Genomic DNA, 12,469 nt, shown 5'->3' on the forward strand with positions numbered 1-12,469 from the left:
CAATTTCAGACCACTGGCCACCAAATGAGGCTGACATATTGGAAAATAATGTTTTATGGGCGAGTGGTAAAAAATAAAATGGAGGCATTAGCTCTGCTTTCAAATTCAAATCTGCTAGTTTTGTCAGACCCCAAAGGTTTTGATTTTCCACCCAGCTGGAAGCTATTAGTGTTTTCTAAAGGCATCCCACTGACAGGGCAAACCTACCTAATGTGTGAGCTGTTGGGCTGGAGGAGATGGACCTCTCCTTTGGATGATTTCCTAACTTCTCATCACTTTGCCAGTCAATTAAATAGATACGACACCTAATAAAAATGTACATTAATTCGTTTCTGCTATGAAAGACATCTGAAACTATATTAAATAAACTTCAGAGTTTAGATAATAGATAGTCTCCTAAAATGATAAATCCAATTATCCTTCGCAAGAAAAACAAATGGCTTAAGTATTAGGCTACAATGTAAGATACAACCAACCACAAAGTAATGAGTGGAATAGGGGAAAAAACTAAGTTAAAAAGTTTATCGAAGTATTCCAACAAGCTAAGAGGTTACCTACCACTTCAACTCCTTTATCTAAATATCTGCGGTAAACAACTAAACACATTCACCCTATTTCCCTCTAGTAATTCTTTAAGGACGGAAACGATTGGCGAGCATTTGTGCCTCCTCGACTTTCAGCTAGCACACAGAACTTGGCTTAAATGACAGAAGAATAGGAGGCATGATTGCCATCTTAAGAATCCGAAGGGTGTATAAACATCCTGGGGTCAAAGGGTTATTTCGGGCTGGCCAAGAGAACCTAAGTGCTGGCAATAGGATGGAATCAAGTAAAAGAAAACATGCTGGATGGAGGAAGCCTGCATTAGTAGGTGATTATACCAGACATCACAGAAGCAGAAAAGCTTCACTTCATTTGCAACTAAACAGACAAAGCACATATAACACAGTGTTCCATGGAGAACACGCTGTATGGTCTGTGGAGAAATCCTAATCTACCAGGACAAGTGGCAGGCTCAGAGGTAGAAGTCACGACCCCTTCCCTTCACCTATGACTAATGTCAAACTTGAAGACTCAGGCCGCTTTTGATTTTTGCATCTCCGTCAACTAAAGTGAGTTAATGTATTCTAAACTTGTAATCTGAAGGTTCTAATTTTAAAATAATTTTTAAATACTGATGTTTTCCTTAACTGATAAACCAGTCCTTTTCCTTTTTTTCAATCTTCAAGGTCTACAGAATAAAATGGTAGTTACATCATTCCAACATCTTTTTTAGGCAATATACTTGATTTTTAACTCTGGTAATGTTCTATACTTACGAATAAAAAGATGTAGCTCAGTACATTTAAATATGTATGGTCTGTATATTTGTGCAAAATGAAATATTTTAAGATAAAACATCACTGGGAAATAAAATCTACATTCATAACTATTATGAATTGTTTCTGACAATGGCAAATACCTAAAAATATCATGATATATTATATGTAATTTTCACCAACTACTTTTGGTTTTTCAATACCTAATATTCAATAGAATTCTAAAATGCTGTAACAAATTTAACCCTTGTACTGACTGAATGTTTTATTTAAATGCAAACTTTAAACTTATTAATATAGTTATATGTAGATTACTCAAAATAGGCACCAGCAAGGAATTAAATTATTCAGAATTTTTTAAGTAAAATATTTTCTTATTAATCCATAAGGGTGAAACACTATGCATATGAATTTTGGACTTCTGAAAATAAAAGCATGTTCCCATAAAGGCAATCAATCCGAAAAAGTATACACTTGCATGTGAATCTGCACATAAGCTACCATTTATAGTTTCCTCATATTTTTTATAATAACCGAAATCATTCAGATAACGCAGAAGACACCCTAACTACCCATCCCTTATTCTTTGGACAAGGACTGTAACACTATATGAAGAATCTTTGTTTCAATGTCACCACCTCCCCATCCTGAGTGATGGTGAGTTAGTTTTGTTAAAATGCAAGGGTGATATATGCTCCAATGAACTTTCCCCTCCTCTCAACACCAGAGACAAAAACCTGCAGCTCTGCTCTGTGCAGGCAGCCATCTGGACAGCTTTCCCTCAAAGCCAGCCCACACCACACTGCAGGCAAAATCTGAGGGCTCTAGAGCTCTGTGGGGCTATTCATGACATACCAATTTCACATTTTCTGCTTGTACGCTTGCAACAATAAATGCTAATGAGGACTATGAATGACAATTTTAAAGACAATAAAAAGGTCTCCAAATCCCCTGCATATGGAGACACTGTTTTCAAAACTTCACCTTCTGTTACAGAGCTGTAGAGTCTAAAGGAGAAAAAAAGAATAACCTAAGGAAAACAATAAGATGATCAAAGCACAACTGAATCCTTAAGATTTCCAGAGAAAGCAATCTATGTAAGCCCAGCGAATAACAGCTCTCACAACCAAGTACAGCCCTAGGAAAGCAGGAGGTACACTTTTAATCTCTACTACCTTTGCCTTCTGTAGACATCTTAGTAAAAAAGAAATTCCTGCTAAACACTGATTTTATTTATTTATTTATTTATTTATTTATTTATTTATTTATTTATTTATTTATTTTGAGCTTGGGAATTCTAAGGGCAGCATTTTCCCAAAAATAATAATAATCACACTTTGGTGTTGTATTTAACATTTCATATATCTTTAAATAAATGTAAATGCAAACTGGTCCTCTTATGATAACAGATAACCGTTAAAAATAATGCAGTGGTTTTGGGTGGTAAGATTATAAATGATGTCTTATTTTCCTTTTTTACAAAATGTTTCTATATTTTCCAAATCTTCTAAAATGAGTATGCATTACGTGTCTATAAATGATGTCTATTTTCCTTCTTTAGAAAATTTTTCTACATTTTCCAAATCTTCTAAAATCAGCATGTATTACATTTTGAAGCAGAAAAAACAATATATATCATTTTAAATGCAATGAAAGAAGTGGACAACAGACGTAAGTGTTTTGACTTAGGTAGGAATTAACCTATTTAAACACTGACAATAATAAAACAAAAGATTCATCTTCCTGTGGTTAGGAAAACAGTCTAAAGGGTTTTCTTTTCATTAACACAGATTAAAACACTTTCAACAAAATCCACCAGGTGGAGCAAATACACAGCAATAAAAAAAATCCCCGATTTTTTTTTCAGCATATTCTTTTTTTCACAAGAAATTCTAACAAACTCGCCACTTACACCTGTCCACGTTGCAAATTATTAAAAAATATATGCACATATAATAATTTACCACATTGATAAACAATTCAGACTTACTCAAAAATGATTTTTAGTTATGATGGATTTCATTGCAAATTTTCATTCCAAACCAGCACAATAGTATTTGTTCAATAATAGCTGGCACAGCACACTTGCTTTTATACCAATGTAAACTTTTAAGTTAATGTTCTACTCTGACCTTACATGGTTATCACACATGGCCCCCACCTCACTACCACAAACATAACCAGGCAGAAGAGAATTTCATGCTATATATTCTGCAACACACTGAACAATGTTTAACACCTATACAACTCAGGTCAATTCCCTTACTCTGTCTGGATACTTCGATTCTTATTACTTCTTATTAAAATTCTTAATTAGATATACCCAAATCTCAAAATTTTGGAAGATGTGACTTTTTTACTTATTAGATTAAAATGTCCTTATCTCACTCCTGTTGCAACACTGACAAGTTTTTTCTCACATTAGATAACTCTCTGCTGCCAAAGCTTAATGCTGCAAATGGCGCGCATGTTACTTGCATTTAAGAAAGTTTCCGTTGGCCAGAATTGTCAAAAAGTTGAGCTTGAGGGGGATATGGAGAGTCTGTCAGTGGAGAAGAATATTAGTCAGGAATGTTGACTATGGCTTAAAATATATTTACATGTTTTCTTTTTCCATATTTCTACTGATGTTGAAAAAAGAAATACTCTAAAGAAATGCGGCAGGCTGATGCATAAATAAACATGCCCATGCCTGAGGATATGGATAACACTTATGGCAGAGCTACTTCTGCTTCTGCATAATAGATCTTGGGGATGCCAGCTTCCTCACAAGATGCACCAGGCTAATCCAATTGTTTAAATGATTATATACTTTTCACTGGAATACACATACAAATACATAAAATATTAACTGACATCACTTCCACAAATACCACACGAAGCCATGTTTAGAATAATTCCTACAAAACTCTTCCCTGCAACTCAATTCCTTTATTCTTTTCAAAGAACAGAATCGATTCATTGAAGCTGCACTTGTGCATTACACAAAGGTACCTACTGCTGGCTGTGCATGCCCATAACTCCCATTAACACTGATGGGAGTCACATATGTGCATCTAAAGGGCAAATGCCCTTACATCTGCATGACAGAATCGTAATGAAGTAGTGGGAAAAACCAAATCACTGCACATGAAGTCATGCTTTTCCCTCCCTTTTCAGGAAGCACCACAACCACCACCTTTGCACCCCCACCCACTGCGCTTATATTTCATCAGCCCAAGCTGTGGATCAAAGAACCTGCTGGATTTCCTCTAGGTAAGATAACATCTTGTTACACTGGGAGAAAGAAGGGTCAGGGCGAGGGGAGTGAGAATCTCCCAAATGGCTCCACCTCCAAGCATTTCTCCAAATATTCTTCCTATCCCACCCTCAAATTGGCCACACATTGCTGTCCAGATATTTTCTTACCAGCCCTGCCTTCAAAGGGCGTGGTCCTTCCCCCAGAAAAGGTCAAAGACCATATTCAAATCCCAAGGAAAGGGGAAAACTCAGAGTTATAGTTTTAGCACCTTTGTTTTAAAATGGAATTATTCGATTTCACGGACAGCTTGAGATTCCAAAACTGCCTCAAAAAAACAACCTCAGAAGTACTAGTTCTACCCTAGTGAGTCTGACCCAAAAAGAGCCACTCTCCTAGGACACTGTATAACAGGAATTAGGGAAACAAGAACCCAGTAAATGTAGTCAGTCCTTTACTGGTTAATGTCTGTTGCTGCTGATAGAAATATATTGTTTCATAGCAAGGCTCGAACTGTAAAATGAAAGAGCCAAAATTTTAAATCCCTTTAAAAAAAAAAAACCCAGCCTCTGTCAGTATAGTCCAGAAAGGGGACACGGCGTTGGCAGGAACCTCAAATTCCTGACCAAACCCTCTTCCACACAATACCTCCTCAAAGAAAGGAACCCAGTGTGGGAGCCAGCCTGACGCTGGGACAGACAGGGCTGGCCTCGCAGGATGTCAGAGCGCCAGGCGGCTGAGAGAGATACTGGGTTTTCACACACTCCCAGGCTGGTTGTTTTGCTCTTCAGGTAATTAAACAAGGAAGCAGGGCTGCTGGCTATGAGTCTGACCCCGAAGCAGAGGCTCCATGATTCTGCATATCAACTTCCGCAAGAACCGCCCAGAGCATCAACAGAACAGTCTCCTCTCACTCTCTCTCGTTTCCTTCTCCACCTCTTCCTAAAGCCAACCCAGAAACAATCCTCCCCACAAAAACATTCTCAAAGGGAACTTACTGGTAATAAAAATCTCTGTGCTATTCTCCGGCATGACTGTCCAAATTTTAAAAAGAAAAAAAAAAAGCCTAATGGGTGTAACTCATAAAAATGTAAATATAATAAATTTGTGGAAAACACTGGTGTCCTAGCCAAGATGGGTTATTCAAAGAAAATAATATATATCCTAATAATTCTAATTTTCCTTTAACATGTTCTTGATTAAAGTGTGAATCTTCACATTTTAAAAAGCCCACAAAGAAAGAATTGATTTTGAAAATGCAGTTCACCAATTAAATGTGTGGTGTAATTGATACAAGATTATTGATGATATCACTGATATAAGCAACACCACCATAATTTATTTTACTATATTTCATCAAAAATCTTCTTTAAACAAAACTAAGTATTTCTTATGTACAAAAAAAATCACTAAAATATAAATACTATCCCTTAAAAGAAAGTGATGCATTTGTAAGTATACACATATCAAGCAATGATTAGAATCATATATGCAATATATTCTTCCTTCATCTCAAAATCCATAGAGTAAAATACTGGCTGAAAGAGACAGAGACCCAAAGAGAGAGAAATACAAAAGCATGCCTGCTTGTCTGTGTTCAACACAAAGAACATTAAATGAAAACAACTGGCATGCTGCCAAATTCCTATAGAGGCTAAGAGATTCAAATAAATTGATTTCATGCATCACACTGACCTGGGATCAGTGTGCAGTGCTACAATAAGTTCAGAGCTTCATGTGGGGTAAAGCCCATTAATGCTATCAGACCCCTCAAATATGACCAAGAAAAACTAAAAATAATGCAGACTCTCAAACAAACAGCAACTTCACTTAGGAAAATAACTTTCCCCTTTTCCTGTTAGGACAGTAATATTTGAAGGTACATGGCACCACCTAAATTAACATTTAAAAAGCCATCCTTTAAAAAAAAAATACAAATGTGGCTTTTACTAACCTGTACAGAAAAATAAATTAGCACTACATAAATATCCCATTCCATGGTATGCATAGACATAAATACATACCATGTCACAACAAAAGGCTCAGAGGGCAAGCTTTCTCTATCATTCTTTCCTCCCACACTAATTTCCCTAGCATCTTCTCCACAGCCACTCAATTTTTTTATTATTATTACTTTTTAATATGCCAAATACTGGACCCTTTCTTAGTATTTTCATTACGGGCTTATAAAAGCAAGCTCCTCAGGCCGGACACCACTCCTGGCTGCCCCAAATCTGTCCAGTCTTTACATACAGGAGCAGAGTCCCCTTCCCCAGTCTGCATTCTAGAAGACCAAGCACTGTGAACATTTGAGGTGTGCTTTTAAAGCACTGGGGTAGATAGACATACCAGCATTTTGGCTTGACCAGCTTCCACCCCCGCCAATGGGCATTATTTCTTGCCTCACCACTGCCCCAGGGCAGACAGGCCTGTTCCCTGGTGTCTTCCCTCTGTTTCAAACTCACCAAACAGACCAGACTCTCTGGCGCCACCTCAGGCCATTCTCACTTACAGGCTCAACTATTCACGTACTTTGCTTTTCCTGCAGTCACACTACAAGAATCCAATGGATTCCAGGTGTTTGCAAACTTAAAGTATGTGATTTCTGTTCTTCTCTACTTCTTGGACTAACTCGAGTATGAGCCTCATATTTTTTACATCCATTGTTCGTCTGGCCATTACAAAAATGAAAAAAAAACACTAGGAATAAATTTTTCAGTGCCAGATAAAAATAAAGAAAGCCCAGCAGTTATAAAATAGACCAACACAAATATGTGTATGCATGGTATAAAAAAATGATATACACACACCATTTTACACACACACACACACATACTTACATGAATAGAGAAAGATAAGAAACTTAAAATGAGACCTGTGATTCGTGATGCTGGAAATTCAGCATGTGCTTATTATAACACCAACATTAAACTGTATTAAGATGTGTGTCCTTTCGCATTTTTGCTTTCACTATGGATCTTTCATGCTGCAATGATTCACTGCCAGCAAACCGCAGACATATACCAATCGACTAGAAGAGAAGATGATTATAATGGGACAGGGGTGGATAAGGATGATGTTTCAATGTACAATATATATGGAAGGCAAGTTTTTAAATCCAATATGCTTTTCTGTTTTTAATCTGCCCTTAGACATTTTATCATATTACTAAAAACAACCAATACGAGTACATAAGGCAGAAAGCAAAAACATATATACTCTTAGAAAACAGGCACTTTCTTCTAATTGAAGATGGTAAAAAAAGCAATTTTAAGCAGGGTCTGGCGGTCATAGTAGTTTGTTCTCCTAAGATAAGCAATTGACACCTATCTTTCTCTCTGTAGGACTTTAAAATCTAAGCAACCAAGATTTGCAAACCATTTCTTAGTAAGTAGTACGGTAGAAGCAGAGGTGGGAGATGCTTCTTACTTAATAGGCTGAACTCTGCCTTTTCTCTTGAACTGATGTCTCTTACTAATTACAGCAGAAGAACAACTTTAACATGAAGAAGGGATGTGAAAGGAAGGAAAATACAAAGAAACGAATCATGATTAAGGCTATCTTAAAGGAGTCCATAAATACATAGTGAATTACTTCATTTTTTTCCAGTCTTTCAATAAAAAAAAAAATTCTCATTTTCCAACACCTTCCAGGGAACTTTAAGAACAAGCCAATAAATATCTGCTGAAATCACAGAAGTAGAGATAGAGCAGCAGACTCCAGCAGTAATGCTTCCAGAACAGTGGCCACAGATAGTAAATATTTTGCCACCCCTCTCTTTCCACATAGGTAGTCAAGTCAGTCACAGAACTTCAAATCCTTCCCAGCCACTAGAGTGCCAAGCAGCACCAGACAACATTTGTGTTGATTCTCAATTTTTTCTTAGCAGTTTATCCTTATTCATCTGTGCGATTCACTAAACCTGAAACATAGCTGGCTACAGGAGGCATTACCTCCCTGCAACCATAATCCTGGGCTCCCCTTCATTTTTAAATGTTGCAGGCTTTAAGAATTCTCTTGCCAAATGGCAATACACTTAGTTTATATTTGCTGCTTCCCTAAACGTAGATGTCATTTTCTCTCTCTTTTTTTTTTAATGCATCCATAGGCATGAATTCGGCTTAGGAAATAACAGTCACTTAAAAGTTTTTTTTAAATCCCAATCAATTAGAAGAAATAATAAATTGAAAAGCATTTTTTCCCCCTGTTTAGTCAACAAACTGTTTCACAAAACACCATCTCCTAGTTACAATAAACACAGAAATCATGGCATAGCTTTTACTCTTTAACTCCAAGTATCGCTGAGCTTATAACAGATGTATTATGAAACATGGCAAGAAGCACTGCCACAGGAAAAGGGTGAAAAAAATTGGTACTTGATCATTTACTATCTTCAGACCCAAAACTATCAATCAACAGTTCCCACCACCTACCTGATGCCCACCCAACCCACACCCCAAAATTTCAAAGACAAGTTTTTAAAACATACAACACAAACTCTACATCAACAGACACTAGAAGAAATGAGGAAAAGAGAAAAAAATCTTCACAGTTATAATTTATTGGGAAAAAAATAATAGATCAATTTTCTGATATGTAGGTAAATTGCAAAATCAAAATATTTGTCTGTTCCTTACCTTGACAATATTCAAAGTTCCCTTTTTTCCGGCAGTCACCTATTACTAAACTCAGTGCTCTCCAAGTGTTTCTTTTGACAGATATCATTCTCCACCAACCGCTCTGCTAATTTCCTCTCTCCTTTTCTGACTGGGACAGATATTATGTTCACCAGCCCAGAGATCAATCTTTTCTATTGACAACAACAAAGGGAAAAAAAATGCACATATCACAACCAGTCTGAAGTATCACACTCATCTATTTACCATGAAAATACTAGGCCAGTTTTGTTCTATTTGTTTTCAGAAATAGATACAAGCCCTTCTAAATTTTCAGAAGATTTCAAAACAATCCCCATTTTCTCAGTTCCTATAATGACATATTCTAAAGCACCCTAAATTCTCTGATCATCTGACTCAGAGCTAGATACACTCTGAACCTGACAACTCCTCTTTCCTCAAATTGGTTTAAAAACTGATACACAGCAACACCTTAAGAGAATGTGTTATATTTTACCCGTTTCAATAAAAACATCAAATAATCTGTCAGATACTGTGGCTTCTTTAGAAAATGCTTTGAAACATCAATGTTTTATTTTATTTTATGGAATATTACATACAATTTAAATCCTGTTTAAATACAAAGAGGAATCCATATGGTTTCACTGTTCTGAAATTTAATTATTGCACTTGGTTAACAGTACTCAAGAATCATCTTTATATAAACAACTGTTTAAAAAATATTTGTAATGATTATCGGTAATAATTTTGCCAAATCAAACTTCTACCACTTCGTTTTTTCCCTCTAAAGCAATCCAAATTTTCTCATTTTTCCTGCTAGATATGGCAGGTTTAGAATTCATTCATCATTCACAAACATTTATGTCTATTACTCACTTATTACTACTGCAAATAGAAAAAGTATCACTATTTTCATAATCTGTGAGCTATAAAAGAGTCTGGCACAATCATATGCACATAAAGTAGGAATTCAATAAATGTAAGGGAATAAAGATTTACAAAGAAAAAATATTAATAAGGCTGATGCTATTATTTTTTAAGAGTCCAAGTTACTCCCTAGGAATTAAAAAAGTGATGAACATACTCTAGTATATATACAACAAGCAGATTCTATCAATAAAGAAAAAAAAGCAATGCCCTTTATATGCCATATGACTCTGCTATGGTGCAATGAGCTGTTTCGTATTGTTCTTTAAGGTAAAAATTGAATTAGTAATGATTAAGAAAAATACAGTACTATGTATTACTTAGAAATTGCCTTGGAGCTCAGCAAAGATCATTAAAGACAATCAGCTGGAACTTGCAAACATTTAGTTTACTAAGAAATCTAACAATTTTATTAACAAATGACAAAGCAAAAAAAAATTCCAGTAAAATGACCAAGTTATATAGATACATACACACATATACAACATGTACAAATAGTTGTGGGGATACGGATAGAGCTTGGAAGTAAATACATCTAGACGTTAAACATGATTATTTCTGGAAGCTGGAGACATGGGTAATTTCTTTTCCATGTAATTCTGTTATTTCCAATTTTTCTATACTGAGGAAAAGATTTTATTTAAAAAGGACAAATAAATATTATTGGGAAAAAGAAACTAAAAAATACTTTTCTTAGATTCGATCATGATATAAGAAAATACTTTGTGCTTCAGCAGCCATCAACAAAAGACACCAGCCTAATACAGAGCCTATGTCTCTGTAGAAACCATAATTAATAATCTCCATTGAACAAATGAAGCAGGCAAAGCATACACAAGTCCCCTAGAATCTAAGCCTATTCCTTCCCTCTCGTGACTGCTGAATACCAGACTAATGTCTAGGTTTATTAACAAAAATGGGAAAATGAATCCCAGTTTTTGAGGCACATAAAATTACTATGTGGACAAACTTCCATTAAGAGAGAAGTTTCTCATTTATAAACCATCACTCAATATAGAATATATTGTTTCACTTTGTAGAACTTGTATTTTCATTAGAGTATCCTGAAGTGAACGAAGTAAAGAAGGCTTGAAAACAGTGCCCCAAAATATTTTAAAGTACACATTTACAAATTCTTAAGTTTTAACAAAGCATATAAATACACATTCAAACAATACACAATGTATTGTTTCTAATATACCTAAATTACCCATGAGAATTTCCGCCACTTAAATAGTTCACATACAAAACATTATCTCACAATCAATAGGATAACTCAAAAAAAAAAAGCTTATTTTCTTTGGATTTTTCAAAATAATGACTTTGGAGTATAATGTTTATGTTTCATACAGCTACCATATTAAATGGCCTTTCAATATGAAATAATAAATGAGTAATGCTAACATGCACTACAAAATATGTTCAGATACTCACGTTATTTATTTTATACCAAAATCAGTATCATGTGCATGTGATAGTAAAATTTCTTTATCTTTGACAATTGCCTGGTTCAGGTTCTCAGTTCTCAAATTTATAAAACCTTATGAAGGGATCATACATTCAGAACAGTTCAAAAGCCAAACTTCACCAAAAGCAGAATGCCTCAATTTGTAGTTCTACGAGAGTGTTATTTAAAAAGCTCAACATGTTGTATTACCATGGAAATCGTGGAAAACATACATTCCCAAACAAATATTACTTTTTCTCAATGGTATGAAATAATGAAAACCACATGTGTAAATCTGCGATCCGTGCAGTAGTTCAAGCTGCAGCTAACAGAAAATACAGAAAGTGAACTCTGCTATATAAAGGATTCTTGTTACAGAAATATAATGTGAAAACCAGATACAGACAGAAAACCTTAATCACAGATGGGAATGTAATCACTGGCTTACAGAATACTTTTTTGATCAATCTTAACCATATGTGCAATGTATTTATTTTCTAAGGAATGCAATAACTTGAGAGAACCTTCTATTTGAATTCAGTTAACCTCATATTTATAATGCTTTTATCTTACTCCTCCATCCCTTCAATGTGTACACTGAGCCAAGGTTTTAAAAGGAAGAGTTGCTGGCCTTGGCAAATCATTCTTGTATCTGTTTATCTTTCAAAAATTTAATAGGATGTAAAGACTACACACATCAGAATCAAGCTCAAAAGAGATCCAGTGTACTGCCCCATTACTGCATTTCTCAATCACTGCCAGGAATCCCTTCACTGCCTAAACACACTTCTCTGGTGAATTGTACCACCATTTGAGTCCACTTTGCCTTTAGTACATAATATACAGATACTTAAAAATAGGCCTTTAACACACGTCTTTTTCTCTATCAACCTGGATTGAA

At 35.4% G+C, this 12,469-nt stretch overlaps 1 protein-coding gene across 4 annotated transcripts in view; it reads right to left on the reverse strand.

The window, feature by feature from the left end:
- The window catches only part of RUNX1T1 (RUNX1 partner transcriptional co-repressor 1), a 134,694-nt gene that overhangs the window by 99,025 nt on the left and 23,200 nt on the right, over window positions 1-12,469 (reverse strand). For 3 of the 4 annotated variants that reach the window (XR_013178338.1, XM_077167183.1, XM_077167195.1), the window contains exon 2: window positions 9,195-9,367. The exons of the other annotated variant lie outside the window; for it this stretch is intronic. Coding sequence is in view for 2 of the 3 variants with exons in the window: in XM_077167183.1 (XP_077023298.1) it covers window positions 9,195-9,282 (88 nt within the window). In the remaining variant the exon portion in view is untranslated. The remainder of the gene's footprint in view (window positions 1-9,194; window positions 9,368-12,469) is intronic. 4 annotated transcript variants of the gene reach the window in all.

The sequence above is a fragment of the Tamandua tetradactyla genome, chromosome 6, assembly GCF_023851605.1.
Source record: "Tamandua tetradactyla isolate mTamTet1 chromosome 6, mTamTet1.pri, whole genome shotgun sequence".
Classification (NCBI taxonomy): domain Eukaryota; kingdom Metazoa; phylum Chordata; class Mammalia; order Pilosa; family Myrmecophagidae; genus Tamandua; species Tamandua tetradactyla.